This window comes from Equus quagga, chromosome 1 (assembly GCF_021613505.1).
Source record: "Equus quagga isolate Etosha38 chromosome 1, UCLA_HA_Equagga_1.0, whole genome shotgun sequence".
NCBI lineage: Eukaryota > Metazoa > Chordata > Mammalia > Perissodactyla > Equidae > Equus > Equus quagga.
In genome coordinates this window covers 51,559,571-51,575,381 of record NC_060267.1, presented here as the reverse complement: position 1 = coordinate 51,575,381, position 15,811 = coordinate 51,559,571, and the positions used below count along the sequence as shown (strand labels likewise).

General features: G+C 53.3%; 2 protein-coding genes across 8 annotated transcripts; both read left to right on the top strand.

Moving 5' to 3' along the window:
- The first annotated feature begins 200 nt into the window (after positions 1-200).
- On the top strand, positions 201-6,748 carry CD27 (CD27 molecule). 4 transcript variants are annotated; one of them, XM_046666424.1, is made up of 7 exons: positions 201-1,022; positions 2,325-2,573; positions 2,765-2,896; positions 5,490-5,663; positions 5,877-6,050; positions 6,235-6,354; positions 6,611-6,748. In XM_046666424.1, exons 1-7 carry the CDS (start codon positions 1,004-1,006, stop codon positions 6,730-6,732), a joined length of 990 nt encoding a protein of 329 aa, XP_046522380.1. In that variant the 5' UTR covers positions 201-1,003; the 3' UTR covers positions 6,733-6,748. The 4 variants fall into 4 exon arrangements, with proteins under 4 accessions (XP_046522380.1, XP_046522370.1, XP_046522362.1 ...); XM_046666414.1 differs by lacking the exon at positions 6,611-6,748 and having other exon boundaries at positions 5,877-5,966; positions 6,235-6,604; XM_046666406.1 differs by lacking the exon at positions 6,611-6,748 and having other exon boundaries at positions 6,235-6,604.
- A 437-nt stretch (positions 6,749-7,185) lies between these two features.
- Positions 7,186-15,226, top strand: TAPBPL (TAP binding protein like). 4 transcript variants are annotated; one of them, XM_046666369.1, is made up of 8 exons: positions 7,186-7,325; positions 7,499-7,739; positions 8,536-8,757; positions 8,901-9,173; positions 11,461-11,799; positions 12,412-12,714; positions 13,895-13,978; positions 14,169-14,603. In XM_046666369.1, the coding sequence occupies exons 2-8, from the start codon at positions 7,679-7,681 to the stop codon at positions 14,234-14,236; spliced, it is 1,350 nt and encodes a 449-aa protein (XP_046522325.1). In that variant the 5' UTR covers positions 7,186-7,325; positions 7,499-7,678; the 3' UTR covers positions 14,237-14,603. The 4 variants fall into 4 exon arrangements, with proteins under 4 accessions (XP_046522325.1, XP_046522343.1, XP_046522334.1 ...); XM_046666387.1 differs by lacking the exons at positions 7,186-7,325; positions 14,169-14,603 and adding an exon at positions 15,090-15,226 and having other exon boundaries at positions 7,463-7,739; XM_046666378.1 differs by lacking the exon at positions 7,186-7,325 and having other exon boundaries at positions 7,463-7,739; positions 8,539-8,757.
- The last annotated feature ends 585 nt before the right edge of the window (positions 15,227-15,811 follow it).

Sequence of the window (15,811 nt, the reverse complement as noted above, 5' to 3'; positions counted from 1 at the left end):
CAGAGAGGCAAGAACAAGACTTCAGCTGAAAGAGGAACCAGAACCAGAGGTGACCACAACCTACTGGAATTTGCGCCAGTCGACAGCCCCGCCTCCTCCTCCCCACTCTCCCAGGACCCACCCTGATTGGAAGACAAGGAGCATCTTATCTAGATATTGAGGAGCAGGGTGAGCCAGCTGACATCCAGGCTACAGCCACTGCTCCAGACTGAGGGTTTGGTCAGGCCCTCTCAAAAGTAAGAGAAGTCATTAAAAAAAAAAAAAGTAATGGAAGTCATCAAAAGAGAAGCGATTCTGTGGATTCTGCATTCTGGACATGCAGGAAAGGAAGGGAGCTGTTGAGAAGAGGCCGTGTATCTCTGCGCCAGCCAACATGGGGAGAAGCTGAACCCCAAAAGAGCAAGTGGTGATGGAAGATTTTGAGGGCGAGGTCAGCAGGTGGCACTCACACGGCCTGTGGACAAGAGGAAGGGCCTGTCCAGGGAACCAGCCTACGACAGCCCAAGGCTTACCAGAAGTTGATGCAAACAGCACAGAGGGCGGAGATGAGGTCATTCCATTTTCCAGACGAAGAGTAAGGTCCGGAAACCTGGCTTTCCTCCTCCTGGCCAGGGGTACTCCAGGAGAGCCAGGCAGATCCACACCTGCCCTCCTCCCATGAGAAGTGACGAGCAGAAGGGAGAGATGGGTCTTGGCACAGAGAATGGAGGCCTCGTGTGGGACAGCAGCTCAGGGTCCAGCCAACATTGTTAGTCGTCTTAGCATCCTCTGATTCTCCTTTCGGCAAGTTTCTCCCTAAAGGTCCCCAACTCTTCACCATTCTCCAAGGGTCTCATCCATCCCCACAGGGCCCCACCTCCCTGTGACCACCTTAAGATTCAAGATTACCAATGAAGATATTGACCACAACCTGGGAACGGGACAGGACTGTTCACGACAGCAAAATCCTCAGATCCCAAAGTTAACCCTCGCTGAGTGGGAATTCAGGTACCCCGGCTGGATAATGGAAACAACGGTTTTGTGTAAGTAACTCTTCACATCACACCCATGTGTGGCTTCCCACTTGAGAGGACTCTCTTAAAGAGGAGGAGGGTAGGAGAAAGGCAGGAGGATGGAAAAAATGAAGAGAAAGGAAACGGAAGAGTGAGACAGAGAAGAGACCTAGCAGGTGAGATCACAGGGGTGTGACATTTTATGAGCAGTGTGGAAACAACTACAAAGCCCCCGAATGAAAACCGGCCTGGAGAAAGAAGGCCCCCCACTGCTCAGAGCCTGGGGAAAGAGGAGGCGGAGGCTGCCTGACCCATGTGTTCCCACGACTCAAGGGAAAAGTCCAGCTATTTCCAGTATCCCCAGATCACTCTTCCCAGGAGAACCACGGAAATAGGAAAGAGATGACCTGAAGGAATCGACCTTTAATCCCAAGTGCTCAAGGCTGGGAGAGGAGATGCCCCGGGTGCTCCAGGACACCAGTGACTGACTGACACAGCCAGAGGCGGGAAGGGAGGATAAGAGGATAGTGGGTGAGGAGGGAAAGCCAGGTGGGTCGTGGTGATACCTGTATCCCAGGCTGGCAGGAAGACGAAATGAGATCATACGTAGCAGAGCCCAGCAGACGAGAGACACGGGTTTCAGTCCCTTGTTTGCAATTCTGAACAATTCCGTAGCAAACTCTTTTGGCCATAAAACCAGACCTCAGTTGATGCAAGGCTAGTTTTAGTTATCCTCCCCCCCCCCCCGACTTAAGCTTAAATATTCAATAATGTTGCTGCAGAAATGTGCTTGATTGTGAGTGCCACCTTAGCCCCGTGAGGGTGTCTTGTGGTGCTAGTTTCCCAAAGTCTGAAAAATTCTGAATTCTGAAACTTATCTGACCCCATGAGTTTCAGAGAAAAGTTTGGGGAACTGTACTCAGTGCTGGTTCCCCTTCCTTCTCAAAACTTCTGTGAAAGGAAATGGGGGGATGGGAGAGGGGACATGCAGACCAGCTGGTAAGCTGTGAACAGGCGGGCAACGTGGGCATCCTGTGCACAAGTACATGAAGAGGAGAGGCAAGTGACCATCCACACCCAATGTTTTGTAAAACAGGCAGGTAGTTCAGTTCCTCATGGGCACAAGAGAGACAGGCCGAGGAGAGGCTGGCGCGTTGGAGGGGGTGCTTTAAAGAGCAGCAGGTCTTCTGAAGAGTTTGCCCTTTAGTACTCTCCCTGACACCCAGCACCCAGCGCACGGAAAAGGGGGAGGGGATGGAGGTTGCTGCTGTGAGAAAAAAACAGCCACAACAGAGTTTCAACTGCCATCAAAGTTCGGTTTGCCACCTGCAGCTGCTGCCCAGGAGGAGCGAAGACGAAGCACCAGCACCCAGGTGGGAAGGTGCCCGCTCCACAGGCCAGCAGTCAGCACCCAGAGCACAGGACGAGCTCCCTGGGCAGGAGCCATGGCCCGACCACCTCCCTGCTGGCTGTGGGTTCTGGGGACCCTGGCGGGGCTCTCAGCTACCCCAGCCCCCAAGAGCTGTCCAGAGAAGCACTACTGGGCTCGGGGAGAACTGTGCTGCCCGATGTGTAAGCCAGGTAAGAGAGGAGACCTTGCCAGGGGCCGGCTGAGTGTGGGAGGGAGAGGACTGGGTTTGGGGTGAAGGGAGGCAGAGAGCGAGCCTGAGCTCAAGCAAGGAGCGGAATCCTGCAGTGCCTGAAAGGCACCACCTGGAAGAGGGTGGAGAAGCAGCCTTCCTTGGGTCTTGACCTTGGACCTCTGCCCACAGGAACGTTCCTCAAGGACGACTGTGACCGGTACGGAAGGATTACTCAGTGTCATTCATGTATATCAGGGGTTTCCTTCTCACCAGACTACCACGCCCGGCCCCACTGTGAGAGCTGTCGGCACTGTAACTCTGGTGAGATGGGCAAGCATTGGGGGGAGCAACGTGGCAGAGCTGGGTGAGGAGAAGCAAAGAGGAGGGGGAGTCGGAGCCTCAGTCACGTCAAGGCTACACAAGTGGAGTCAACGCTGGGAACCAGGGCGCCCTGGACGGGACACATATTGATGTGGGGAGAACTCCAGTGTTTCAGGAAAGGGGTCAGCAGAACTTGAGGGATGCTGAGAATGGGTCTACGGCTAGGATCAAGACAATAAAGAGGGGGAAGTGGCTCTAGGACCCCAGATTTCAGCAGAGCAACCCCCGCCAATGAACTGGTTGTGTCTGAGGTGCACGTTTGTTTGGAACTTGGAATACACCTTTCTAAGGAAATAATACCACCGGCCAGTGGCTAACAACCTTTTTTTTGCACAAAAGCCAATTTAGGAAAATGAGTATGCATGTGGCCTGTGTTTTTATTTATTTTGTCATTTCATCTTTTTTAAAATTAAGAAGTGTAATATCTGAAGCTGTTACGAACGCTTTTATTATTTCTCTATTTTAGCTAGAATTTCAGAAATTACGTCCCAGTATACACAGAGAAGCAGACTTTAGAGAGGCCTCTTTGAATAAACGTTCTCCAGCAGGACGCTTCTGAGGACAACTTAACTGTTAAACTACCTGCCCGTAAAACGCATCAGGCCTCACCAGGCCTTTTTATACCGTATTCTCTAAAAACTAAATAAAAGGTTTTGCCATTGCAAATGAGCAACATCTTAAACGCACAAGAAGTATTCCTCAGTCCACAACTTAAAAATATGGTCGTTAACGGATGCTTTTCTCTTCTTGGCAGCCACGCCAGCAGGGCTGGAACTTTTTTAGTCAAAGCCTCCCCACTCCCTCTGCAGGGAAGGCCTTTTCCCAATACCAAGCTGGCCCGCACTCCCTTTGCCATGTTCCAGGCCAGCCCAGCCCGTGACCCTTCTCTGGGAGACGCAGCCCACAGACCCACAGAACACTCAGGCAGCCCCTGACTGCAGGGCTCCAGGGAGAGTAGCCAGCAGTGAGGGGACCGGGAGGAGGTTGAATGAGTCTGGCCCTCCCTGGACCTCAGTATTCCCATCTGTAAGATGGAGAAGTGCCTGAAATCAGCCTGGCATTTTGTGCACAGGTTATACATGGGGAAGAGAACTCCCAGCTCTCTGGATACTCATCACTGAAAACAATGGCATTTCACCCATTTTTAACCAATCGCAGCCCCTTCTTTAACCCCTTCCTTCCCTTTGGGCAGAGACCCTCATGGTCGCCTCTCCTTGATCTTCTTCACCTTTATCTGCCTCTTCCCCTCTCCACCACCACTGTTCCCTCCCCATCACCGTTCCTTCCTTGCAGATCCTTGTCCAGGCTGGCTCACAATTCCTGGTAAGCCACAAAGAAACCAAATTCTAGTAGCAACTAGGAGTCAGAATTCAGGAAGAAGAGACCATAAGGAGATAAGGATGGGAAGAAGGAATTTGTGTCCCTTTCCCTTTCCTGACCAAAGGCATTCACTGAAGAAATCATGCAAGTCGACAGTAGTCTTTGGCATCCTCCCACCTCCCTCTCTGCACCCCTCTTCCAACTGGCAGGGCTCCTCTCCCTGGGTGCCCACGAGTGTGCTGCCCTAAGCCCACCAGGCTCCCGTTCAAGCCTGGCCCCCATCCGGGTACGGCTGCCTTCCCCAAATCACTCTCCTCTGCTCAACCCCAACCAGCCGTGAGCCCAGCTCAGCCCAGCGCCCCTCACGCCCACTTCGCCCAGTATAACTGATGGGCAGCCACCAGCACCCAACCTCTACGCTTGAATAAAATGTATGTTTTAAAGGTAAAGGATGTCAGTAATCAAGTAACTCTCTAGTAAAGTTAAAAAGCTGTCGGGGACCACAGCAGCACTATTTCTAAGTGCTAAAAACAGGAAACTACCCGAATGCCCATTAACAGTAGAATGGACGAATAAATCCTGGTATAATCATACAATAGAATATGATACAGCATGAGAAAGAAGCAATCTGCAGTTACACTCGTTAAACACAGATGAACCTCACAACGAGTTGAGTAAAAGCAGCCAGACAGGAATGAGCCACACACGCATGATTCCATGTCTTTTGTACAAAAACAGGCAAAACTGACTTGTGGTGTTAGGAAGTCAGGCGAGTGGCTATTCTTGGGGGATTAGTGACCGGAAGGGAACATTGCTGGTCATGTTCTGTTTCTTGATGTGGTGCTGGCTACACTTCTGAGTCCAATTTGTACCAATTCTCAAGCTTCACACTTATACCAAGTGTACCTCACCGTTAGCATACTTCAATACGAAGTTATAAAAGAATCCATGAGCAAGAGAGAAAATCATGTAAGCTGTTTCTATTTCTAAACCAGGAATTTTCTAAAAGGTCCAAGTTTTTTCTTTAACGACAATAATAATAATGGCAAAGGCACTGGGTGACAGCGAGATGGGGCAGGCCTCTGTGGGGAGGGGGTGGGAGTGCAAAGGGCAGCATGTCCCTGGCGGTGGGCCTGGGACAGGGGCTGGGAGAAACCTTGCAGCTCTCTGAGGCCTCAGCATCTGTGTTCCTCGGGCCCTCCTCTGTCCCCAGGTCTTCTCATTCGAAACTGCACCCTCACCGCCAACACCGAGTGTGGCTGCCCCAAGGGCTGGCAGTGCAAAGACAAGGAGTGTACCGAGTGTGATCCTCCTGCAAACCCCTCGCTGACCCCTCGCCCATCTCAGGCCCCAGGCCCACAACCCACCCACTTACCTTATGCCAAAAGTAAGTGCCAGGCAACACTTTGAGCAGTCACAGGGGTAAAGGTCGCACCGCAACCAGCACCCTCTCCAGGGCACCCACCCCCACATCAATCGCTGGGTCAGCCTGTCCGCCTTCCCATCTCATCCAGCACCTCTTAGTCCTCTTTGGCCTTCAGCCCAACCTTGCACCCTGTGCATTTCCCCGCTGCTGCTCACCCTGTCTATGGTTTTCCAGAGATGCTGGAGGCCAGGACAGTCCGGCACGTGCAGACTCTGGCTGACTTCAGGCAGCTGCCTGCCCCAGCTCTCTCAACCCACTGGCCACGTGAGTTTTCTCCCCGTTCCCCACTCCCAGAGAGAAGACATACAGGAGAATCCAGGAGGGAAGCCAGCCAGAAAGCTCCTCGGGGTAAGGGCAAGAATAGGGAAATGCAGAGCCTAGGGATTAGGGAAGGACTGGGTCCAACGGTGGGGGGGTGGGGGCGGGGGAGGAGGGGGTGGAGATGAGAGAGGAGAGGTGGCAGGAGGGCTGGGCTGAGGGGAGTCAAGGGCTAGGCCCTCCCCAAAAACTGTGTGGCCCTCGCTTATCACAGCCCAAAGGTCTCTGTGCAGCACAGATTGCATCCGCATCTTTGTGATCTTCTCTGGAATGTTTCTTGCTTTCACCATGGTCGGAGCCCTGTTCCTCCATCAACAAAGAAAATATGGACTAAGTAAGAGACAAAATACAGGTCTCCAGTCTTGTCCCTACACCCCAGCCCACCATCTCAGCTCTGCCACCCGTGCCCAAACCTCGCAGAAGCCTCCCTGGCTCCATGTTTACCAACCCTGCTTCCCGCCTACTCTTCCTCCCCTCTTAGCAGGTGTCCTCCCGCCAGCCCTCCCTCAGCTGCCCCTCCTTTGCTCGTCTCTTCTCCCCTCACCCCTTCCCGCACTGCGGCCAAGACTCATCTGATTCTCCTTCTGCAGACAAAGGAGAAAGTCCAGCAGTTGCAGAGCCTGGTCCTTACAGCTGCCCCAGGGAGGAAGAGGGCAGCGCCTTCCCCATCCAGGAGGATTACCGAAAACCAGAGCCAGCTTCGTACCCCTGAGCCAGCACAGAGGAGGAGGGGGTCATCACTCCAACAAAGCCCTAGCCTCCACCCCACCCCACTGGCCACCGGGGGAAATGAGACCTGGCACCCGCAACCTCAAAACCATCCTCTCAGCAGGACCCTTTCCTGTGTGCAGATTTGAGAAAGTGCCTTTCTGAGACGGGCGGTGACGAGGACACACGGCAACGAGGTGGAGGGTGGGAAGCAGGAGCCCGGGTGTGTCCTGGCCCAGCCAGTTTCACCCCTGCGCCGCAGGAGGGCTGGCGCTATAGTTGGAAAACACGTCTCCGCCTATGAAAGCCCCGCGTGCTGTATCGCTGACCCAGAACCTCGCAAAATAAAGTGACAGACTGTCACACACTGCAGCTCTCCAGCTCTCTCTGAAACCCCAATCTCACCACGCAGGCCACTCCCACGCTCCGCTCTCGGATCAGGGATCTGAAGTAGGAGCTTTCTCCGGTGAAGACCTGGTGCAGGCGCCCAAGGCGGCACCAACAGAAAAGGACAGGTCCCCAGGCTAGTGGGGATCCTGCTTCTCGCTTCGCTCTCCCCGCCCCCCTTTCTGGAACTTCCATCTCCATTTTCTTGGGGTTAGTGGGGAGCACACAGGTGCATGCAGTGAAGTCAGGTCTTGAAATCACCAGGGCATGTTTTGGGGGCGGGGGTGGGGGTGGGGGCGGGGGTGGGGGTGGGGAGGGACCTGCAAAGAAAAGAGAACTGTAAACAGGTCTCTGGCACCAGCAAGTAATGGCTTCACCCGGAGGCAAAGGCAGCCGCGGTGACACTTCCTCAAAGTGAAAGCGAAAGAGAAGCAGGCCAAGGACAGAAGAGAAAGCGGCAGGCTGAGGGCCCGCCCGGTCTCGGAGAGCCCCTCTGCCGGCCGGGACCTTGCCGGCGGCCGGCCGCGGAGAAGGGGCGGCTCGCGGGCCGGAGCGCAGCTTTCATGGGCGCCGAGGGCGGGTGCCTGCTGCTCTGCCTGGCCCTCTTGGCGGCGGCCGAGCCCGGTGAGTGGGGAGGGCCGGCGGAGGGGAGTGGGGCTAGGGAGCTCCAGGTAGCCACCCTCCCCGAGATTCGAGATTCGAGATTCCGGAGGGGAAAGGGGCCGGGGATGGCTTCCAGTCGCCTTCCAAGCCCACGAGGACAAAGGCTCAGCGATTGGCAAAGTAACGTGTTGGAGAGGGAGGCTGAGAACCCTGTGGGGAAAAGGCCAAATGAAGAGAAGAGGGGCCTCCTCGGTGATGGGGAGGGGGGGGAGGGGGGGCGGTGCTGTCCTATGGGAGAGGCTCTACCTGGGACCGACATCTTCAGAATAGGAAGGGGTTCCCTGGCCAGGAAATAAGTAGGGGTGACCCCGGAATGGGGGAGGGGATGACTACCCGTACCAGCAGAAAGCGGAGACCACGAGGGCTGGCAGGAAAGGCTGCCAACGTCCCCAGCAGCACAACATCCGTCTCCTCCCCCAGTGGCAATATTGCTCATTTATTTGCTTTTGCTGAGAAGTCCCTTGACTGGAGAGTTTTTCATTCAATAGTTGGGAAAGAGAGTAAAAATAGAAACCCCTCGGAGCAAGGCAAATCCAGGATTTTAAGTAATTCACACCAAGAAGTATGTACCTGGAGTAGCAGGTGCTTCCCAGAAAGCTGGTTTGGGGGATGACAGGAGAAGAGAGGGAGACAGAGACAGCTAGGACCCTGGAACACAACTTTTACCCTGTGATGACCCCACAGTTTGGTGACGGGATCAGTGAATACAGAGGTAACTTTGTAGACAAGAGGGCGCTCACCAGCCTTCTCCCTGCAGCAGAAAGGCAGTGGCGGGCAGTGGACGTGGTCTTAGACTGCTTCTTGGCGGAGGAAGGTGGGCGGCAGCATGGAGCTTTTGCCAGCAGTGGGAACATGGTGAAGGCCTTGCTCGTGCTGAGGCAGGTGCCAGTGCTGGATGATGGCTCCCTGGAAGGCTTCACTGATTTCCAAGGGGGCACAGTGGCCAAAGACGACCCACTTGTTACCTTCGAGGCCTCAGGTGAGAGCCCTCCACCCTGTGTCCCAGTCCTGGGCTCCCTCCACTGGGACAGCCCAGTTCCCAAATACACCCACCAGCACCTGCTTCCCATGGGCCCGGGTGTTCTCAATCCAGTGAGCCCTCCGTGCCGCCCTTCTCCCCAGTGAACCTGGTGCAGATCCCCCAGGCTGAGGCCTTGCTCCACGCCGACTGCAACGGGAAGGACGTGACCTGTGAGATCTCCCGCTATTTTCTCCAGGCCAGACAAGAGGCCACTGTTGAGATGGCAGCTTGGTTCATCACCAATGTGCAGGTGTCTGGAGGGGGACCTAGTGTCTCCATGGTGATGAAGACTCTTGGGGATACTGAGAATGGGGCTCTCCGGCACCACAGATGGAACTTACCCCTGGGCCCCCAGGGGACCGTGCAGACTGCAGGTGAGAAAATTAAAAGCAGCAGAAAGTTTTGTTTTTCTAAGTGGTCAGATAGGAGGATAGAAGGAGAAGGAAGGGAACAAGTCCACCTCTATCGACATCAGTCATTTCAGGGTGTCCCCTAGGCCTCAGTGCTTTCTTCCTAAGGACACAAGATGGGGATGGTTTTCCTCTCACTGGTTGCCTGAGGAAATGAGACACATGGTGCTCTATTTACGTAGGCCCTCTGCAGGGATCTTACTGAGCCAAGCACCAGTTTTCTCCCAGTGAAGAGCCAGCCTGGTCCAGTGCTCAAGATGATTAGAGCAAAGCACAGGAACGAGGAACTTGTTCGTCATCTCTCATTAGTAAAACCCAGTCCTTGCCCTCTCCAACCCAGCACATCCCGGAGGGCACAGGACGTTGAGACCATGATGATAGGTTTCTCCAGAGTTCATCGAATCCAATATTTTGCCTCCAAAAGGAGACAGTCAAGTCCAGAGATGATTAGGGGGCTACCCTCCTATCCTCAGAAAGCCCCCGAATACTTGAACCTTTCTGTGGTCCAACCTCAATTTATCCTGCTCTATTGGAAAAGAGGGGTCCTCATGTCTGTCCACTGTCAACCATAGTCCTGGCATGGATAGATATTGCTCCCTTTTTATTTGGGGATATTTCAAACCTACAGAAAAGGTGAAAGAATAATATAACAAACACCTGTATACCAGTCACCTAGTTTCGCCAATTGTTAACATTTTGCCATTCTTTCTTTCTACAACTATACATATTCCCCCCAAACAATTGAAAGTCAGGTGCAGATATCCCAAAACTTCACCCCAAATGCTTCCATGTATATAGCATGTGTTCATTTATAACCAAAGACAAGGATATTCTCCTTCATAATCACAAAACCATCACCTCACAGCAAACCAGGTTGGGGAGTGGGCTGCCAGGGTGCAGGTTAAGGGGGTGCAGTGTGTGGAGAATTTAGGAACATATTCCCACCATTACCCTACACTGGCAATTCTGAACACTATCAGCAATACCTCTCCCTTCCAGGGCCATCTGTTCCACCTCCCCCCAACACTGCTTGATAGCCACTGAGCATCATACTTAAGACACTTTAAAAGTGATACAATAAGGGCCAGCCCCGGTGGCCTAGTGGTTAAGTTTGGCGTACTCTGCTTCAGCAGCCCGGGTTCAGTTCTCAGGTGCAGACCTACACCACTCATCTGTCAGTGGCTATGCTGTCGCAGCAGCTCACCTACAGAAAGAGGAGGATTGGCAACAGATGTTAGCTCAGGACAAATCTTCCTCAACAAAAAAAACTTAAGAAGTAAATAATTGAAAAACTAACACAATACTGTAAAATATAAAGTCCAAAATCAAACTTCTCTAATTGCCCCAATAATGTTCTTTACAGCCTTCTGGGGTTCTTTTAAGTCCAGGAGTCCAACATGCATTGCATTTAGGTGTCTTGTGCCTTTAGCCTCTGTTAACTCCAGAAGAGTCTTTCAGAACACTGCCATTTTTTTTTTAAATTTTTTTATTTTTTCTTCTCCCCAAAGCCCCCCAGTACATAGTTGTGTATTTTAGTTGTAGGTCCCTCTAGTTGTGGCATGTGGGACGCCGCCTCAGCATGGCCTGATGAGTGGTGCTAGGTCCGCACCCAGGATCCAAACTGGCGAAACCCTGGCCCTCTGAAGCAGAGCATGTGAACTTAACCACTCGGCCATGGGGCAGCCCCAGAGCACTGCCATTTTGAAGAGTCCATGCCTGCTGTCTTTTAGACTGTCCCATCATTTGGATTTGTCTGACTATTCCTCATTAGATTTAGGTTCAGCACTTTTAGGACAAATAGGCCACTGAGCGCTTTTTAAACTCTTAGTCCTATTTAGTCTTCACAGCAGCCTTGCCTTAAGCAGATGACTTGGCAACACTGACTTGCACAAGGTCCCAGAGCTAGTCAGAGGAAGAACCGGGGTTCCAAAGCTTTCTCTGAGACTCCAGAGGTTCTCACCTGAGGGTCAACAGGAACCCATGATTTTGCATGTGTATTTTCCTGGTTAGAACTCCATAACTTTCATCAGATTGTCCAGGGTAAGTGGCTCCAAAACAGCTAAGATTCCCACGTGTGCCACGCTGCCTTTCCAGAGCCCCATTTCTTTGTGCTTCCATCTGATGGGAAATGAACTCAACCGGCCTCGTTGCCCAGGGGAGGAGGCAGGGGCAGGTGTATGCCCACAGCTCAGAGATCAGGTGACCTCAAGGAGCAAGCAGCCCATAATCACCCCTCTTTCTCTCACCACAGTGGAGTTCCAGGTGACAACACAGACCCCGTCCCTGAATTTCCTGCTGGGGTCCTCAGCCTCCCTGCACTGTGGCTTCTCCTTGGCCCCAGGCTTGGATCTCACCAGCGTGGAGTGGCGCCTGCAGCATAAGGGCAGTGGCCAGCTGGTATACAGCTGGACCCCGGAGCAGGGGCAGGCCAAGAGGAAGGGCGCTACCCTGGAGCCTGAGCAGCAACTCATGGCTGGGGACGCCTCCCTCACCCTACCCAGCCTCACTCTGCAGGACGAGGGGGCCTACATTTGCCAGATCACCACCACTCTGTACCGAGCTCAACAAATCATCCAGCTCCACGTCCAAGGTGAGGCCAGGACACGGGCATCCTGGGGAGAGGGGAAGGCATGGGCCTGTTGGGAATATTTTCTAGAATGGAATCCAAATACAGGGGCAATTTCCTGAGAGGCAGACTGCATAACCCCACAACCTAAACAGCACCGCCATCCAGGAAGCACAGACAGCATCAGACTGTTTCCTGTCAGACCCCAGGATAATTCTACCAAGAAATTCCCCAGCCCAAGATCCTGCTGCCCTGCCATGGCTGGCTGTCTCCAATCACCCCAGTCCTTTGGGACCACATCCTAAGGAGGAGCAGCAGCAAACCGAGGAGGGGCAGCAGGCATGGTCCTGACGGGGAGCAGTGTTTCGTCACTGACATCCTTTAAAATCACTGGCTTATTCTGACGATAAGTAACAAGCCAGCCTTGAGTTGGTTTTACCGTTGCTTTTCAGTTACCTGTGGGAGATGTCCCCATGATGGCCTGCCTCCAGGGTGGGCCCCTCACACTCCCCTTGCACGCCACTGAAGAACAAACTTCAGCCTCCATTCTCATTCTCAGCAGGAAGAGAAGGCTTTAGGCAACTCTGCTGTCCCACTGAGTCCCTCTGGAATCTTACTCTTCATTCTTTCTTTCAGCTTCCCCCAAAGTACGACTAAGCTTGGCAAACGAGGCTCTGCCACCCACCCTCACCTGCACCGCTGCTGGCTATTACCCTCTGGATGTGACTGTGACATGGACCCGAGAGGAGCCGGGGAGAACCCCGGTCCCAGTCTCTGGTGCCTCCTTCTCCAGCCTCCGACAAAGCGCAGCGGGCACCTATACCATCTCCTCCTCCCTGATAGCAGAACCTGGCTCTGCAGGCGCCACCTACACCTGCCAGGTCACCCACATCTCTCTGGAAGAGCCCCTTGAGGCCAGCACCTGGGTTGCCCCACCAGGTACTGGGAGTACCCTCCTTTTCCCACCTCTTCACTTGGGCTCATGGTTCTCCTGCCCCGAGCTTGCTTTGGCCTTGTTCTGCTTCCCACAGCACTTTGTTCACAGTCCCGGCTTTTTCTTTCCCGAGGTGGCAGCCAGGGCCACCACACACACTGAGACTTCATTATACCCCAGGTTCCAGGTTCCAGGGTCCGAGAGCTGGAGAGCAGCGTTGAGTAACTCCTGATCCTGCCCTCAGGAGTCTGGGAGAGTCAGACTGGGCAGTCAGGGACGATGGCCCGGGGAGACATGTGAGCTGAGTTAGCTAGCTCGGGGGCAAGGGAGCACCCAAGGCAGAAAGAATGGCATGCATGAAGGCCAGATTATAAAACAGCCCAAAGAGAAGCTGGGGAACTGCGCAGCTGAAGCCACGGGCGTGCGGGAAAAGAGAAGCGGCTCAGAGGCCTGAGAGGGGCGTCCACAACGGAGCCTTCAATGAACCACAGTCTAGACACAGCACTGCGATGTGTGATCACAGGCATCATCGTGCCTCCGTTTGAGAGACAGCTCAACCGGCACTTACAGATGAGAAAGTAAACGGTAAAAGAGAACATGGGAGAGATAGGCAGCCCAATTCCTCCACTGTAGCCTGAGACCCTCTACTGCCATTAGGGGGCAGATCACAATGGGCCTTCAGCTGGAACTTCATCCTGAAGCCACAGAATGTCATTGAAAGGTGTCGAATAGGAAAGAATCAGCACTAGAAATGCAAACGGCCAGGAGCATTGGGCATTATTTGGTGGCTCACTAGACTAAGCTTCCCAGAAACTGGGGTTTTGTCTCAGCTCACAACATCCCACAGCTATTTACAAAATTCCAGTTTAACTGTCAACAACTAATCTGACCTAAATCTCTCTTGCAAAGCAATAAAAAAAAAACCAACGTTATTCCAAGGTGGGAAGAGGTAGAGAATTCTGTGTGGAATAACACACAAACGTCCAACAACCCTGAGCAAGTACGAATGGTACTGTGCGCCCAGTTCCTGAGAACAGAACACTTGCTGCGAGCTCCTCAACCGCGGACGCACACTCACTCTCAAACACACACTCCTTTGTCCCTCCTGCGGGGCGGGCACTGCGGGCGCGGGCTCAGAGATGACTCCTGCCCACTGACTCCCGCCCACACTGCCCTCACCTACAGAGCGGAGGATGGCCTTTGGAATCCTTGTGGCCAGCAGCCTCTTCCTTCTTGCACTGTTGTTCTTGGGGCTTCAGAGACGGCAAGGTAAGAGCCTGGTCACCCTCAGCTGCCCCTGACCCACACGACGTGTAGATCAGCCTGCCCTCACCAGCCCTCCACCCAGACCTGGCATGAAGCCCAAGCATCCCGAGCTCCAGCCAGCCCCACACACAGCCCTCCGCTCCTGGGGTTACCCCAAATGAAACCAACCTCGTTCCTTCTTGTTTTCTCCTAGCTACCTCACCAAGGCCTGAGGCCCTCAGGGTAGACACTCTCCTGCCTCACAGTAAAAAGGAAGAGTAGTCACATTGTCCCAGGAGGACTCTAAACCAAGTCCCAGAGCTCAAAAAGGCCCCAAGAAAGGGATGAAGAAGGCACAGATCATGGGGGCCCTGGCTCTGGGTATGTGCAGGCGTCTGCCTTCCCTCAGTGTGTCCCTGGGCTGACCACCAAGGAGAAAACATGAAGAGACGAGAGGGCGGCAGGAAGGCAGGATGTCTCGGTGGTTAAAACACGAGCCAGATTTGAGGTGTGATGGTAGGAAAAGAAAAGGGGAAAAAATTAAGAAAGGAACAAGTGAGGGACGGGGGCAAGATGAGGAGGGTTGGGCCACTCCACCCAAATATTGAACTCTGTCCAAATAAAAGCCCCCTGTGGCCTTGGAGACAAAGCTTTTTCATTCTCCTGTCTTTCCCGCGCTGGGCCCCACTGACCCCTGTCCCCAAGCCTAGCTGCTCCAACTTGCAAAGTGCTCCAGGTATGAAACAAAGGCCCCCAGAGGCAGCCCTGGGGCTCCAGCTCGGCTGATCTGTGTAACCCTGAGCTGCAATTAAGGTTCTCCTTTAGACGGGTGCTGGGTATTTCAGGATACCTACAAACTCCGCACTCCCTGAGCGGCAGGAAAGACATTTCTCTGCTTGTTCATTTCGAAAATGTGCCTGGTCACTACAGTGCAACTTGGGACCAGAAAACTGTATATAAGGAGGATGGGGAACAGGGTGTGTTTGCCGGAGGCCTCATCTGGGCCTGGCCCCTGCGGCAGGCCGGGCAGGCCGAGGACCTAGAAGGAGGTAAATGGGAGAAGTCTGAGGAAACCTGCAGTGTTTGTCAGTGTGAGATGCCCACTCAACTTCCTGTCATCACTTCCTCTCACTAGCACCTAGAAGAGTCTGGCTGCTTGAGGTATGAATGCTGACGGTGGAGACCACTTCCTCTGCCAACACACAGGTCTTTAATCTCGAGAAGACCACAGAGCACACAGGAGCCAGCCCTTCCAGCCTAAAGTAACATCAGACTACTAGAAAGAAACAACAGTCCCCCGCCCCTCCTCAGTTACTCCGACCCAAACAACAATCAAGTCAGTTTAGTGGTAGGAATTTGTATTTTTTGCCTTTGTTCAGAATACATGAAATTGATAAATAAGCCACATGCCTTTGGTGGAAACACAACTGTTATCATTCTATACAAGTATGAGATTGGGGTTAGGGAAAAAGACAAAGAGGTGACGACAGACACACAGTGGAAACCCCACATCATCTCATGGCAAACCAAAGAAGGAGGGGATGTGGGAAGCTCGGCTTCATTTGACTGCAAAGTCCCGGGGTTTCGTTGCATATCTGCTCATGCACATGGGTGGTGGGAGGGAAGGGAGACAGCAAAGACACAGAAGAGGGTACTGGGTGGGGTGAGAAAGAAAGTAGAAGGGGTGACATCCCCAAAAGAACAAAGCCAACTACTTCTGGTGTGCCTCAAAGGGATGGAAACCGAGGAAATAATTCCCATGAGAGGGCTCAGTGGGCCAAGAGGGCGAATTTGCTCCAGGCTTGGGACACATCCAGGACAGTGGTGGTTCTTCTCCAGCGGTGACCCCCTGCATTA